This window comes from Emydura macquarii, unplaced genomic scaffold (assembly GCF_026122565.2).
Source record: "Emydura macquarii macquarii isolate MOO-44397 ecotype Brisbane River unplaced genomic scaffold, CSIRO-AGI_Emac_v2 contig_2207, whole genome shotgun sequence".
NCBI lineage: Eukaryota > Metazoa > Chordata > Testudines > Chelidae > Emydura > Emydura macquarii.
In genome coordinates this window covers 561,228-577,959 of record NW_027132344.1, presented here as the reverse complement: position 1 = coordinate 577,959, position 16,732 = coordinate 561,228, and the positions used below count along the sequence as shown (strand labels likewise).

Here is a 16,732-nt window from a genome sequence, read left to right as displayed (position 1 = left end):
GTGGGAGGAGATGACGGCATCCCAGTTCTGGTTCCTGGCAGAGGCTGGAAACCTAGCTGGTGCCAAACACGGTGCGATCAAAGCCTGCCTCTCCCCTGCCTGCAGCTAGAGGTGGGAGCTGATAATATCTTTTACCGGCCCCCTGCAACTGGAGGCAGAGCCAAGCTTGGGAGCTTACACGAAGCTCTTCTTCAGCCCGGAGGAGGGGAGGCTGGAAAGCGCGTCTCGCGCTCACCCGCTGCAGCCGTGGATCCCCTGGGAGATGTTGCGTCCTTGTCTCCCCCAGAGCCCTGCTATAATGCTACACCCGCCGGGCCGGGCCGGGCCTGCCCCGCGACGAGCGGGCCCCCACTGGCTGGCTCCTGCCTCGGCGCCTTCCCCTGGGCGGGGCCCCGAGTGACGCGGCACCACAGGTTTGGCCCGAGGCGGGATGGTCCCGGGAGTCAGCCCAGGCCATGAGGGGAGGGGAGGTACCGGGACGGCGGTTCACAGCCCCGCCTGGGCGGGCTCCGGCTGCTGCGGGCGACCTGGAGGGACTCCGGCTGAGTGCGCGGCGCGGCACACCGGTTTATAGAGGTGGTCACGTGGTCAGGGCTCCAGGGTGGGGAGGGCCGCGCGGCTGCCTCGTCCTCGCGCTGGCCCCTCCCCTTCCGCCGGCTGTGACGGCCGGGGGCGAGGTCACGGGAGGAGGACCCGCACACACACACAGACTGACTGACTGAAGTGAGGAGGCGCTGGGTTCTCTATGGCGGCGGAGCGCGCAGGCAGCGGCCCCACGTTGCCTCCTGCCGTGCCGGCCCAGGGCCGCCTCCTGGCGGGGATGTGAGGACTGAGGAGCCGCCGCCGCCGCCGGTAAAGCGGGAGGACGCTCGCTGCCGAGCTGAGGCCGCGCCTCCTTCCTCAGCCCCTGGGCGGGGCCTGCTGCGCGAGGGGGGCCCGCTGAGGGCGGGGGCTGGTGGGTAATTGCCCCGCCTGGGAGATGAGGTTGGTTTCCCCCGAACCCGCCCCTGCTCCTCCTCCGATAACGGACACGCGCGGGGGGAGCCACGCGCCAGGCAGGGCTCGCGCTCTCACGCTTGGTCCCGGCCGACCCGATGTTCGGATGAAAACCGCCGGGGCCCTGCCGCGCGGGCCGCCCTCGGGCTGGGGCTGCTTCATCCTCCCCTCCCCCCCCCCCCCCCCGGCCCCCTGTGCTGGGCCAGCTCCCACTCGCCGTGGCGGGCGCGCCAGTGTCGCCGGGATGCTGGCGCGTAACCGCACCGCCGGCCGGGGCCGCTCAGACCCTGTAGCGGTGACAGGAGCTGGGGCCACCACAGCACGTCCCCACCGGTGCGGCCGAACCGACGTGTAGATGAGAGCCTCCCCCGGAGGCCTGGTCTGTGCTGCCTCCTCGCAGCTGGTTCCCATCGAAACTGTGGCATAACCGAGAGGGAACTGGTGCCAAGGGCACATTTCCTGGTCTCTCTCACTGCAGAGTTAGCAAGTTACCCAAACCTGGCTTTGGCAACGTCAGGAAGCAGTTCCCTAAACTTCAGCATGGTCTGAAGACTTAGTTTCCTGCCAGCCAGGTTGCTTTTTCCATCGCTGCTGGCTTCTGTTTCCATTTACTCTTCTCCATGTCAGTGTGACACCATTGCCACACAGACTTTGTCCTAAAACCTTTGCCAGGTCCCTTCGTACTTTGTCATTTCCCCTCACTGTCTGAAACCATTTATCCAAATGTTTCAGATGCGCATGAAAGCTTTACTTTGTGTGTATTAACTCGCGTTAGCTCACCCAAGTTAAGAACATACCTTTTTCTCCTGGAGAAGATGCAGCCAATGTGCTAGGCACGTACAGGATGTGGCATTGTATCTGACAATTAATTTTATGGATAGTTGCACAAAAGGACTTCCTTAAACTAGTCACCAGGACTTATACTCTTTCTTATTACAAAAACTGCCATAACATAGTCTCTCTGGTCTTTTCTAAATAACTACTGTGTAAAATGGAGTGTTCACAGATTTTTTTTGGTAACTTCCTATGATGTTGGATATTTTTAAAGCTACTATAGTTACCAAGCCATAAAATATGGAGTGTGCAGCAGTGATAGACTGCTGCCATAAAAACTTTGCCTCCTGCTTTCCCACCCCCCCAACATTTAAGTCACTGGGCTTTCAAAAACATGTCAGTTACAGCTTTGACTTTTTGTTAATAAAAACTTAAACTGCTAAGCTATTGTTTTAAGAAGTCAGAAAGATGTTACTTAAAGGTGTTTACACTAATAGGCAGTTTTAAAATCCAACTTTAACACAGCTGTTGATTTCAATGTCTGCACTAATGCTTCATTATATCATCTTTGTTTTCATATTTTCATAACGTTTTAGTTTAATTACCTGACATAATAGGTGGATATTATTTGCATTATTTAATTTTATGACTAACATGCTTTTATAGGTCTCTTGTGGCATTATAATTGCTCTGATAAATTTGGTGAATGTATCTTAACCAGAAAATTTAAGGTAGTGTTACTTTTTTCCATATTCTGTTTATATGTACTATTTTGGGTACTTCTCACCATCTTGAAAACTGCACTTGATTTTCAAGTTCATTCACTCTTGTACCAACTGCTGTTCGTAGTCTTTGTTGATGTCATGCTATGCTGCAGCTGCCCTTCTATACAGACATCTATATCTGATGCTAAAGAAGAGAAGGGGCATGAATGGAGAAAAGATACTCTAATAGGGGGTTGGCTTTAACTTAATACAGTACTTTTACTGTTAACATTCTAGCATCCTGACCTACATGCAGCAAGAATATTTGTTTATAGTATTTTGTAGTTATTTTCATAGAGGTTTTGTATATATAACTTAGGGTATAAGTTAAAGTAAGGGCTCCCAGTAACAAAACAAATAAGTTATTAGGTCATAAATATTTTGTCAGTAACTGATCTTCATAATAAATGTGTCATATTGTTTAACCAGAAGCTGAGACAAGATCAGAGGGACTAAGATAACCGTGACAGATGTTGTATACCTAGTGAAGAAGACATTAAATGGCTTATTTTTACTACTTAATTATTACCTTTGACATATTGTATCTAAAAAAACATAGTTAATTTTTAAAACAAATTTAATATTTTGTTGGACCATGCCATGTACTCAAACTATAAAAAGCATATCAACATAAGTTATATAAAAGGTGCCAGGCACTTTGCACTTAAGTTGAGACTAGAAAACCATATTTAATAGTTTTTTCTTTGGTAACACAAGCTTATTTTGCACCAGTCTTCCCTGCCAACTAATATGGAAATGAAGTGGAGGGGGCTACAAATGGTTGTATGTCTGCAAAGTAACCTTATGACTATTAACTTCACTTTAAAAATAATTCGAACTATATTATCATGGAAATACTTACCTTACAATGTAAGGTGACATAGTAAAAAGGAGTATATTTCTTATTACTCTGAATTATGTGCCTTTTTACAAATTTAATATTTCTGTACTGCAAAATATTTTAAAAATGCAAATATGTAGAATGGAGACTTGCTAAATAGGATTAAATAGCACCTCCAGTATCTTTGATTTCCTCCCTCTCCCCCATGTTGCAATGGGGAGGGTTGCTTCATTTTACTGCTACATTACAGAAAACAAGCAAATGATGAAAGAAGTGTCAACAGACTTGCTCTTTCTCCTCTGTGGGGTGAGCAAAGTGAAGTATCAGTACTGCTCTTCAGTGTCAAACTAATACAAATAGTTACCTGGACCACCGCAATTCTTGCCATGTCTCCAGGACATTACAGATTTTTAGTATTGTTTGGTCCTTAGGATTAACTCCCTAGTATAGGCAGATTGTTTAGAATGCACTCTTGTTAAATTTAAGTTCATGGTTTCTGAATGAGAATCTCAGATTTTAGTCTGTCTTCTTATCTGGGAAAATTGAAATCTGTGAACAAAGCCTGCAGGGTTATTTTCTGAAATATTCTAAAGAAATCCACAGGAAAGGTCTTTAAAATTCTATTTTAAAAACTGATACTTTGCTTCTTCCTGAAGTCTGTAGTTAGACTGAAACAAGTGTAAACTTTAATTATCTGTTTTAAAAAGGTCCTGATTCTGAAAGCATTACTTGATTTTGCTGTTGTGGAAGAGCCATTTACTCACAATGCTTAAATACTGGACTCCTTAACAATAACAGTTATTTTATCTTAATGTGATTGTTAATGAGTTTTATATAAGGTGTTCAGCATTATATAAACCTTCTTAGTTTAGATATTTAAAAATTTTTAGTCACAATTGATTATAGCTTGTATTTCTGCACTTAAAACACTGCTGTGCCGCTTCAGTTCAGACACTGCCTACTCTGATTGGAGGGATTCTCCCATTGGCATAAGTAATCTACAAGCATTAGCTAGGTCGACAGAACTGTTAGCAGGTGTTAAGTTGGTATAGCTACATCTCTTAGGGATGTGGATTTTTAACACTTCTGAGAGGCTTTGCTATGCTGATGTGAGTTCCTGATATGGACCAGCCCTTACTACAGTGGGGGGAGGGGTTCTCCCATCACTGAAAGTAATAGAGCTCCCCAAGAGGTAGTATCTAGGTGCTGTCTACACACTTAACTGGCTGGCTGTGCCACATCTCTTAAGTGTGGATTTTTCAGTCCTGAGAGCTGTAGCTATACTGGTGTATCTTTTCAGTGTAGACTGGCCCTGTGTCTCTTTCTGAACAGGTAAACATTTACCAAGTAAGACCACTTTCTCATCTCATTGTTTAACAAAGGAAACTTTTAAGGTCATATCTGTAAGTAAACATGCACAAGGGAGGAAGGTTAAATTGTCTGTTGTTTTTTCCACCTTCTTCGCATATATTTCAAGTGCTACACTGTGCACGTCTTTCTTACAAACTTATCTATTTTAATCAATATGGGCTCCACTTAATAAAAATCTGGTTTAGTTTGAAATTCACTCTTTTTGTTGTTTGCTGCTTGTTGCTATGGCCTAATGGAGTAGGAATGTGAAACTGAACTGTTACTGTAAACATTACTTAATCTCTCTGCTCATATTGAAGCAGAAGAAAGTGAAAATAAGGTCTCTTGAAAATATAATTTTGGTGCTTTGCTGGCACTTAGAGAATAACAGCTAGGAAGGCAAAGAGCTGTCTCGTGGTTACATTGTCGGGTTTGGCCTATTCCTTTATTATATTTTGAAGACAAATGAGTATCCTTTCAAGTGACTGATTGATGCTCTTTCCTACTTCACAGAAGTTTTCTAAAACATTGTTTTCACTATGTCCCACTACCCCCAAAAGCAATACCTTACTGTCTTGCATGTCAAGGCTCTAATCTTCATGAGGGAAGGCGTAGTTCCCCTTTTTAAATGATGTCATCAGTTGCCTTCAGAGAGCTGTGTTTCTCTGATTTGGGCAGACTGAGTAGATGCTTCCTCCAGGGCAGTAAATATTCTATTATGTGTGAATGGGTGGTTTCAAGCTCTTACTCTATGGAAGTCAACTGATCCCTGTCACAGCTTTATGGGTTCAGTGGCAAGTTGATTTTCCACAGTTCAGCTTCAGGCAGCTTTGTGTGGATGAGTTAATTCTGTTGAATTGGGCCATGTACTTAGTAAGAGAGCACTTAGCAAATTTACACTGTTTGTGACCAAAAGAATCTCTAACTCATCTTCTTCATGGTCTTTTGGCTTCTCCCTTTGTGTTCAGCATAATGGCAGTACAAGTCACTGGGAGAAGACAGCTTTGTCCATGCCCGTTGACCAAGGCTGAGAGGGGTGTAGTTCCCAGAAGCTCTCTTCTTCTCTCCTTTGAGTTTATGGGGATCTATTTTCTGTGGGGGAAGCTGCATGAAAATCCCCTCACGACAGTAATTTTAATAAAAGCAATATTTATTAAAAACAGAGCGAAAATGGTGTTGAAACAAAAATAATGGTTTGCTTAATGTATCTAGGCTCTCATTTTGAATAAATTAAACTATTCTGCCTAGTTACATTGGAAAAAGGAAAGTGAATAGCTTACATCTCTTGAAAGCAATCCTCTCTTTCTGGCCAGCCAGCAGCATATTGCTGTTTAGAGGGAGACTTCTGTTTTACCCAGTTTGACGTATTTATTAAATCCCCTCCCCAGCTTTCCCAAACAGGTTTTAGAAGACCCAAGATACAAAGAGGAGTTGGCAGAAGAGTTTCATTTTCCACCTTCGGAGAGATGGTCCACTGAGAGAGAGAAACTCTTCATGATGGTCAGTGTTTTTTCGAAGACTTAACTGTCTAGCTCAGATACTGCCTTTCACATTGTATATCTTCACTGCAGAGGTAATTAGAATTATCTACAGTCAGGTACTTCTCACAAGTTAGTCTAGCCTAGGTGAGAGCCAGCCACAGTGTGAAATAACACTCTAGCTTCTGTGGCCACAATGGCACTGTGCTCATTTGTGTGGGACTAAGACTGTTGGGCCATATCCCATAATTCTTTGCCCTGACATAAGCTGAGCTGCTCTATGAATTCTGTCCTAGTGGACTGGGAGAACCTGTCTGTTTTCTTTCTGGGCAAGGGGTGGTGGTGGTGGACAACTGAGGAAGGCACTAGAGGACTAGTTGCACTCAAGTGATGCTAGCCTGCATTCACAGTACAGAGTGGTCATGTTAGCAAAACTTAATAGCTGCTAACTCAAGTTTTAACCTGTACCTCATGATGAGCCAGTAAACTTCAGTTACAAGGACCATCACACTTGAGGTAAGGTGGTGCACAGGACTTGAATTGTAGTTCAAGTTAACTTTGCAGAGCAGACAGCCAACATACCAGGCCTCTTGCTTAAACATTTAAGCAGTTTTTTCCTTCACCATAAACTATAAACCATGGACAGAGGCCTCAGGCCAGCAGCCACACCAGTGTATTAAAAATAGTTTTAATGCTACAAAATCGTAAAGTGTACAGCTGTGTGTAATTTATTCAGATAGGTCATATCAGTTAATAGAAAAACAAAAGGAGGATTTTTCTGGGAATAAATCTTTGTCACAAATTATTTATTATTTGTATTAGTTTTTTTCAGATGCTCCGATCATGGTCAAGGTCCCTATTGTTCAGGGCACCATGCAGATATGCAATAAAAGACAGTCACTCCCTGAAAATTTTATAATTTTCATCTGCAATTTGTATCTTAGCTTCACAAAACTGTCACAAAACATTACTATCCCAAGCATAGAAAGTACTTGCCATGTTCATAATGAAGAAAAATCTAAAGGAATTTTTGCCTTGCTTCCTCTCCAAACAGCATTTCCTCAAGTCCCTGCTAACGGTTTGAGTTTGACCAGAAATTATAGATACCACTTTCAAATTGGAATTAGCTTTAGACAAGCCCTGAAGGTTTCATAGTAAGAGCTAGAAATAATTTGTTTCATGAAAGTGTTCAAATGAACAGGAATTGAGTTATTTGCTAGCTATTTGTGCAGTATTGATTTGAGAGAGAAAATCTGGAGTGTATCACTATTCTTATTGATGGAAGTTAAAAGAAACTGTGGACTCAAACTGTACCTGCCCTGGGGTGTAGCTAATTCAGAGAATTGCCTACTATGTGATTCAGTGCCAGAGATTCATAATATCAGTTTCCAAGCTGTACATGATGCAGTATTATGGTCAGATACTTTTTCTGCCCAGAACAAAGAGCCTAAACCCTCTGTGTAGACAGCTGTATATCAGCAGGAGAGCTCCCACTGATATAGCTACTATTTGTCAGGGAGGTGGATTAACTATACCAATGGGAGAGCTCTCGCCCATCAGCTTAGAGCATCTTCATTAAAGTGCTACAGCAGTGCAGTGTTTTAAATGTAAACTTGCTCCGAGTATAGATGAAGCATATACTAGCAAAAAAAAAAAAGTGCCTTTGCTGGTACAGTTTATGCCATTTACCAATAAGCTATACTAGCAAAAGCTCGCTCATGCCAGCATAATTTAATCTATGCAAGGAGGGTTTGGCTGGCATAAAAATACCATAAAAAATCACATCCCTAACTGATGTTGCTATGCTGGCAAATTTCTAATGTAGACCTGGCCTTTGACTTAAAGGGTATAAGGCTTGTTGTGCTCTTCTTCATCACTTCCTCTCAGCTTAGATCAAAGAGAGAGAGCCATTTAGGGCAATCTTTCTTCACTCCACAACATGAAATGGGCCTTTTTTCACCAGGGGACTGAGTCTCATTTTGCATATAAAGACTTTGTACTGTCCTTTGTTTAAAACATCAAGGATTTGCATAAATGGTAGTCCTTTAATTTATTCATTTTTTATATTAGAAAATAGTCCCTAGAAAGTCCAAACAGATTCTGAGCTCTATCAAGAATATGACAAAAGGCTCTGTTATGCTATAAACATGTAAATCAATGACTCAACTAAACAGAGATACCTCTAGTACAAGACATTGGGATTGGATTTCTCATGATAAAATCTTTTGTATGCAGGAAAACTATTTTTGACCAACGAAAGTGTTTGTTTATTTTCTATTTTGTAAACTGCTCACCTGACGTTATTCTGAGCAATACCACGAGTGTATTTTGTGAATGAAACAGTTGTTCCTGCTGTTTTCCCAACCCAACAGATATTTGAGCAGGAAAGTGCTGTGTTGAAAGTTATGATATATTGGTATTTGCTGAAGCACTATTGCATGTTTAAAAAAAAGAGTGGTGTTTGGATTATGCAGGTACATTCATGAAGTTTTGATAGCGCATTAAGTTATTTCCAATAAAAAAAATTTAATTTTGTATCAGAATGGACTTGCAGCAAGTAAACTGACTTTTCAGTGGCTCTGTTAATCTGTTTTTATGTTATGAGCCACATAAAATAACCTACTGTAGTTAGAATTATTTGAATAACTTTTCTCTTTCCTTGGTATACTGTTCTATCAAAAATTAAACCTTCCACAACTATGCACTTGATTGAGGAGTCAGAAATATTTGTGGTGTGATTGTATGTTGGGGGGCCAGTATCTTTGTTTAAAAATCTATAATTTGTGAATTGTTTACCAGACACATGATAATAAATGACACAGCCAGTTTTTAGGGAATGTAGTCACTACTCGTACCCACTGTCACAGTTCAGAGTGACTGCACCTGTTTTCCCCCTCAGTGGTCCAACAGGGGTACCCATATTCAGCCTTGCAGCTCCCCTGCTGTTGCCTTTGTGGGTGGAAACCTATGTGTCTCTCCCTTCAGATCAGGGTATTTCTAGGCTGCACAGTTCTCTGCCTTCAGTGTGTTGTTCCCACTACAGACAGACAGCCCAGGGATACCTACTTGCTTTCTCTTCAGAAATGGTTAACAGGTGTTATTGCTACGGTTATAAGGTAAAAGGCATTATAGAGAAAACATTAAAACAAAAGAACCTATATGTATGTGAATAAGCGTACCAGAGAATCTCCAGTCCTACCATGGACTCTGGCAGAACAGTTCTTCAGTACCTCATCCACAGGGTTTCCTTTGTGGTCATAAGTTCATCACAACTTCAGCACAGCAAACACACAGTCTTATGGGGACACTTCTTCCTATCCTTCCCTGAGGTTTGGGGCCCTTTGTGGATCAGGTGTCCTGTCTGTTTGAAGGATCAGGAAGAAGGCCCTAAGCCAGTTTAAAACCAGGTTATTTATCCAAAATTCCTTTGTCTGTTGTTCCCTGGAAAATCCTATTTGAATTGGTATATGTGAACCTCTCCAGGGGGATGGCTTCCAAGGTCTTATAATGGAGGAATTATATGAGTATCCCCCTCCCTACTGAAAAGGTACATACAGTGCCACAAAAACATATACACAATTGCACGTTTAATACAATGTACCCCGAAGGTATTAGCACTAATTTAGTAAGGTTTAACTGAATTCCATAAAGTTTATCTAGGATAAAGCAGGCTAGCATGGGCTTTGTTAGTTTGTTATACCCACTTTGTAGAGATTGGAAACCTGCTAGTCAGTGTGAATATCTGTCAGATTTCTAAAATGGAAAACATTGACTGAATATAATTCCCCCAAAAGAAAATGGAAAGGACCCTGCTTTCAGAAGTATTACACCAATCTACCCCAAATCTGAAAAAGTTGCCAGCAGACAGACAATGATAGGAATATTAGCTCAGTGTGAGTGAGGGTGACTTTTTTTTGGAGTGGGGGTGGGATGGAGGATTGGTGATGCTATGCAAAGCTAAAACTGCTGGTTTCTTTTAGTTTTGCATTCATGGGCTATACAATCTAGCAAAGTCAGTGAGTTCTTGTGTGGGAATCTCAGTTTTTTAATGAGTAGTAGCACAGAAAGTTTATTCACATGAATATCAATCATTACTGTATTCTCTTTTGCATGCTCCCTCTGCAGGAACTGAATGTCTCCCACTTCCCCTTCTGGCCTACCACTGAGCTGTACTCCCCAATTGAATCCTGTTTTCCCCTCATTACACTTTTCCATGCACAGCCTAGATTGCCCCCATATTTCTTTATTCTACACAGCCCTGCTTCTGCCAGCCTCTTCCTATCCATTCATGCTCTGACAATGCCCACCTACTGCCCTACCATATTCAACCTTGAAACACTGATATATATCAGTGTTTAAAAACATAATAGAATAGAGGAGTAAAGGGAGTATAGCGGAGAAAGGAGAACCACAGTCTTGCTCACTCATTTATATCCCTCCTCAGTCCCTCAAGGTGTGTCATGTGAATCAAAGGGGCAGTCAGGAATGTGGGGTGATGGTATTTGAGCAGGGGAGCGTTTTTATTGGGGAACTTGAGTCTGTGGGGTTCCAGGCTGGCCACATGACCTGCTGTTAACAAGAGCTTGGTGGATATGCCAAGACAAGAGCTTAGTGCATCATGGGCTCATGGCATGGTGGCCTCAGCCAAGGCGGTACTGTTGGGACCTTGATGCTGCAGTTTCTTAGCACCCCCTCAGATGTCCTGTACATTTGGGAAATAGGAGTAAGTTGTGGTATGGTTTTGCAGTGTTTGCACAGACTCTGACTTTAACTTGGCAATCAACATTGAAACAGAAATATTTATTACCCTCCTTTGGATCATATACATGTTAAATTGACATGCACTATATGCTAGTTTTTTACATTGGAACATATATTACATAAGGAACCAGGAATATTATGAGAATTTCAAATATCCTGTAAGCTTCAACATATTTTTGTTGACCTCTTCCCTCTGCAGTTCCAATATATAGAAACTTGATGCTGTTTTTATCTAGAAGTTTTTTGTGGCAGTATATCAGGGTAGTGCTCTCTATTGATCAGCTGTTTGGTTTTTAAAATAATCCTTGCAGCTTAAAAGTAGAAATGAGAGAAGTATTAATTCCCTTTCATATTTAGGGTGACCAGACAGCAAGTGTGAAAAATCGGGACAGGGGGTGGGGAGTAATAGATGCCTATATAAGACAAAGCCCTGAGTATCAGGGCTGTCACTATAAAATTGGGGCATCTGGTCACCCTATTAATACTTGGCAGAAGTTAATAAATTATCTTGAAATATAATTAATTGAGCAGAATATTTCAGTGTTTTAAGATTGCTTATGCACATATCCTAAAAATCCAAAATCTAAAGTCTCTGAAAGAAACAAATATCTTTATTGCACTATGTATCAGAAAAGTAGTATAGACTAGAGCAAATAGACAATTGTCTAATCATGCCAGAAATAGAAGTGCATTATTGAAGATTTTTGACTCCTAAAAGTTTTTTTTATTGACACTTCCCCTCTGCCCTTGCTGCACTTCTCCATGTAATTAGTTGTGGGACCCCAATAGATTGGGTGAAGGCTTTTCCATAGTAAACTTTTCAGTTGCTATTGTAGCTAAGCATCAGAGATGCTTCATTATACTTGTACTGAGAAAAGCAACCTTTTGCAAAAACTGTTGGTAAGCAAAGATTACTGGTTATTGTTGTAGTTTCTGCTACATTATTCTTTAAGGGCACTATTTTTATGCATCCCCCCCCCCCAAAAAAAAGTATGCTAACTGAACTACTGTATGATTTGAACAATCCATTGTAACCTCTCTTCTACTGTTTCAGTGATCTTAAGTAGATGTTGAGGTGCTGTGGCTCTCTTAACTCAACTCTGCATTGTAAACTAAATTTTATCATAAATAGGGATTGTTGTGCATTGTATGGAGTAGAACTATGTGTGAATGTGAAGAAAAACACTGTTTGAAAATACATTAATCTGTTTACACTTGTATTCATGCATCATTCCTTGCTGCTTCTTGTACTTGGACCTCTCATCTGTATTTCCTTCAAAACCTTTAATCAGTTATCTGTTATATTTCACCCGGCCTCAAGCATGTACCTTCATCCAGTGTATTGTATGGTATGATCTTTGTTGTCTGCCTGTAGAGTTCAGGTACTTTGGAGCAGGACCAACCACGCTGCCATTTTTGTTGGCTGCAGAAAATATTTGTCCATAAGAAAATAAATGTGTGACGTATTTATATGAAATCCTGTTGTGATAATATGTATTTGTTCAGGTTTCAGCATTGCAACATCCTATCTCGAGTAGCATCAGCTCTTCTGTTCCATGATAAATGTGACAGTTTTGAACACTTCAGTAGCTTACGAAATGATCCAGAGTGGAGGAAAATATGATTTCTATATTGGTCTCGTACTGGCTATGAGCTCCAGCATTTTCATTGGAGGGAGTTTCATCCTAAAAAAGAAAGGTCTCCTCCGGCTGGCCAGGAAGGGCTCCATGAGAGCAGGTAGAGTATGCACTTGAGAACTTTGCCTGCTTTTAATTTTATTTTAATGCTTAGAGAATGGCTACTGAATTTTCACTTTCATTTTTTGTGTATTGACTTATTTTGATTCCTTATTGGGAGATAAAACTTCTAGACCTAACGTATGCTGCTTCTGTATTTTCATTGAATTCTTTGCATGATTTCTAGTGCGTTATTAGGTATGTTGGCAATCCTTTGGTGGTCAAGGATGATCTCTTTCATGGGTTTTATTTTATATGGGTCCTTTGGTGACTGAGAAGTCTGATTCTTGAGCTGCTGACTTGTTGGCAGACATTGCAGGTGGTGTTGGAAGGCAGGTCAGGCCAGGATCGTTGCATGACAGTTGTCTGTCCTTTCTTTTTCTGGCATTTTTCTGCAACCAGGGCAAGGCAATTTTCCTCAAAAGTGGTCATTCCTTCTCTGACAAGTCTTCACCGGTTAATTCTATCATGGGCTATTGTCTCCCAGTGTGTGATGTTGATGCCACATCTCTTGATGTCTTGAGGGTGTCTTTAAAACATTTCTTTTGGCCTCCCTGTTTCCTTTCTCCTTTGGTGAGTTGGATCTACAGCAATTGTTTTGTAGGCATGCATCAGACATGCACACACAGTGCCTGCTCTACCTCAGCTGGTGCTGGATAATCAGAGCCTCAACACTGAAGATAGTCTTTCATGAGGACACTGATGTTAGTGCGGTGATCCTTCCATTTTATACAGAGGATCTTCTGGAAAAAGTGCTGGTGCTGGCATTCCAGGTTTTTCAGGTGTTTTCTGAAGGTCACACCCATAGAGTCTCACACCCATAGAGGAGAATTGGGATTATGACAGTTTTGTAAACTAAAAGTCTAGTGTGTGCTCTGATTTCGTGGTTGTTGAACACCTGACAAAACAGTCTGCCAAAGGCAAGGCTATATAGTAAAAGGTCTAATTCGGTACTATTAGGTACAGTAAAGTATAGGTATAGTAAAGATCAAATCCTTTTTAGAATATATGCAGTTTAATTTACAGTTTGTGCCCGCTAGGTACATGTCCCAAACAAACTAAATTTGCATATGTCAATCAAAAACATGTCAGTTAATAATAAGAATGTGGCTCCACCTTACTCCTCCCTCCTCCCCCCCCCGCCCCCCAAGAAAAACCTGAGTATAAAGATGATCTTCACAATGTGATTGGAAGATCAACATACTGGCACTGTTGGAGGATGTGGAGGGGAAATAATTCCAGAGTCGGGGGCCCTACAATGAGAATGTCTGCCTCCAAGTGAACAAACTTAGGAACTGTCAGTTTGTGTCTCAGATGATCTCTGCTACAGAGGTACAGATGAAAGAGGCAATTTTTAAGATACATAGGACCCAAATCAGGGCTTTATAGGTCTAAACTAATACATAGAATTGCATTTGAAAATGACTTGGGAACCCATGCGGTCAATCCTGATTGCCTGGATGCTTGCCGAAATGGATGGGCATGTAATAGTATAATCGTATCAAAATATTTGATCAGGATACATCACAGCTTTTATTTTCTAAAACTGAAATATCTCCTGAAGTCTTTGATTATGTCAGAACCACTGATGGCTTTAAAAAAAAGAGAGAGGGAAGGAGGACAGGGTAGTGTTCAGGAAGATGACATTCCAGAACCTAAGGTAGTTGTGTGTTTGGGGTTGATATTTTACTATAGCACAAAACTTAAGGTTCTTTTACTTAACTTTTATGAGGTGTTGCATATATGTACTGAAAGAATTTGTTATACTGACAGTTTAATAGCAGTAAATATACTTTATCAAAACTGAAGGCAAATAAATAATCTTAGGAACTTTTTCATCCCTTGGGTAATACTTCACTGTTTGGACCCAGCTGGTATTTGTTAATTTTTTTATTTTGCTACAGCTGACTGTGCACTTGATAAATATGGTGAAGACTTCAAGTAGTAGTAGTACATTGGGTGTTCAGACACTACAGTGATGGGCTCAACATAAGAGCTAAGCTAGATAGAAAATGATGGCTAGAAATATGCAAGATGTTGAATAGCCTTTCTACACCAATTGCCCTCTGTTGACCATTTGTATCAGTCTGAAAAAAGTCTGTGCTGTTGCTCCCAGTTAAGTGACTACACTGAAACAGTTGCAGTGTATCAATGAATCTAGAAGGTTAATATCAATGAATCTAGAAGGTTAATTGTGGGTGGGGGTGTGTGTGTGTGTGTGTGTGTGTGTGTATATATATATATGTATTAGAACCCTCCATCTCTGGTGATTCCAGAGAAGTTAGTGTTGCTATGAGTGGACACAGAATGTGTACAGTCACTTGGGGTCGAGGGGTGTGTCAAATATTTTATGGCCTCTATCTTTCAAGTTCACCCAAATACCATAGTGGTAGCTGCCTTAAAGTGTGTTGTACATTAATGTATACACATACACACTCTTCTTAGATTACATGATTGACTATTTCCCCAAGATAAAGTTGTATCTTCCTATGAATAGCCTCCGAGTGGACTATATAAAAGGAAGAACACAAGTAGATTTGTAGGGTTACAAATCATGGAGCTGTCTAGGTTAATTGTATGAATAGGAACTCTCTTAAATCATCTTTAATTTAATTTGGCTTTTAACATTATTGTTAAATACAGTCCAGATCATTATCTCAGAATAGGCAAATATTATATGGTCTGTAATGCCATTTCTAGTCCCCAAAATATATATAAGCAACTAATCTTTAAAGCAGACTGCAGAAGAATATCTGCATATTTTAAGAGGTTGAAAATACTTTGATTTCAATCCTAGCCTCTCACCATGCATGTGAGTTGTTTGTTTAATGAGTAATTGCATATTTGTTTATAACATATTAAAACAATTCTTTTTTTGGAATATAACTATCAATCATAGTGATTGATGCTTGCCCCTTTGTGTTGCTGATTTAATTGCTTATTCTTCCAATTCCAGGTCAAGGTGGTCATGCATATCTTAAAGAGTGGCTATGGTGGGCTGGACTCCTGTCAAGTAAGAATCAAAAAGTGTAACCAGTGTTAAAAGATTTTATCTATCAAAATGTTCTAAAACATTGTTGAATACACAATAACCAAAGCTAAAAATAGTGCATACATCTATATACCGAGATAAAAATGCGTATTTTAAAAAATAAATTGTATTACTGGTAATTTCAAATTAAAATCAAATTACAAATAAACTCATTGACACCCAAGAATCTTATCTCCATTGATTTTTTTCAATATTTTGCTTGATCAGTAGAGAATTTGGCTGCTTTTTTTTATTTTTACCATTTATATTTTGACTTTCACTTCACTAAGCTTGGGCAATTAAACTAGACTGAAACTTTCTTGTTCTTTGAGTGATGTCCCTGTGTGTGCTCCACTTTAGGTGTCATCGTGTCCCATGTCCTCAATCAGAGATCCTCTCAGCAGTACTCATCTGGGTCACGTGTGCGCAGCTCCTGTCTCACGGTGCCGTTGGTTCGTCTTCTAGCATGCACACGATCCAACTCCTTAATTCCTTCTCAACCGTCCACAATCCAAGATGAAGCATTACCAGCAGTTAACTTTTACTCGTCTTTGGCAGTTTAGAGTTAATTAGTTCAGTTTAGTCATAGTTAAGTCTGTTTTAGTCAGTTAGTTACTTACCTTTCCACAAAAAAAAATTTATATTATTTTTCAACCGGATAGTGGAGCACATAGACATAAGGCATGTCAGGCTCCCCTGGTTTAAAAAGATGCACTTCTTATAAAGAGGCTGTACCAGTGTCGGACAGACGCTCACTCTGTGTACCGTGCTTGGGTGAAGCTCGTGTCGCAAAAGTGTACACACTGTAAAAATCTCAAGGCAAGAGCCAGGAGAGATAGGGGATCTGAGGTTGAAGCTAATTTTGATGAGAAGATCCCTCAGACTCTCATCTGACCTGGGACCAAACAAGCCTGACTCAAAATGCACACCAAAGAAAAGAACCTCATCGTCTACTTGACAAAAAGAAAGCATACACCTAAGAGGCGGTCCACCATATGTAG

At 41.0% G+C, this 16,732-nt stretch overlaps 1 protein-coding gene across 2 annotated transcripts in view; it reads left to right on the top strand.

Annotated features, from left to right (window-relative positions):
• Positions 1-669: 669 nt before the first annotated feature.
• The window catches only part of NIPA2 (NIPA magnesium transporter 2), a 31,731-nt gene continuing 15,668 nt past the window's right edge, over positions 670-16,732 (top strand). Inside the window, exons 1-4 of one of the 2 annotated variants that reach the window (XM_067559966.1) lie at positions 670-852; positions 6,114-6,225; positions 12,471-12,701; positions 15,657-15,713. In XM_067559966.1, coding sequence (XP_067416067.1) covers positions 12,521-12,701; positions 15,657-15,713 — 238 coding nt within the window. In that variant the 5' untranslated portion in view covers positions 670-852; positions 6,114-6,225; positions 12,471-12,520. Of the gene's footprint in view, positions 853-875; positions 985-6,113; positions 6,226-12,470; positions 12,702-15,656; positions 15,714-16,732 lie in introns of those variants that run through there. The other variant, XM_067559968.1, reaches the window with a different exon arrangement.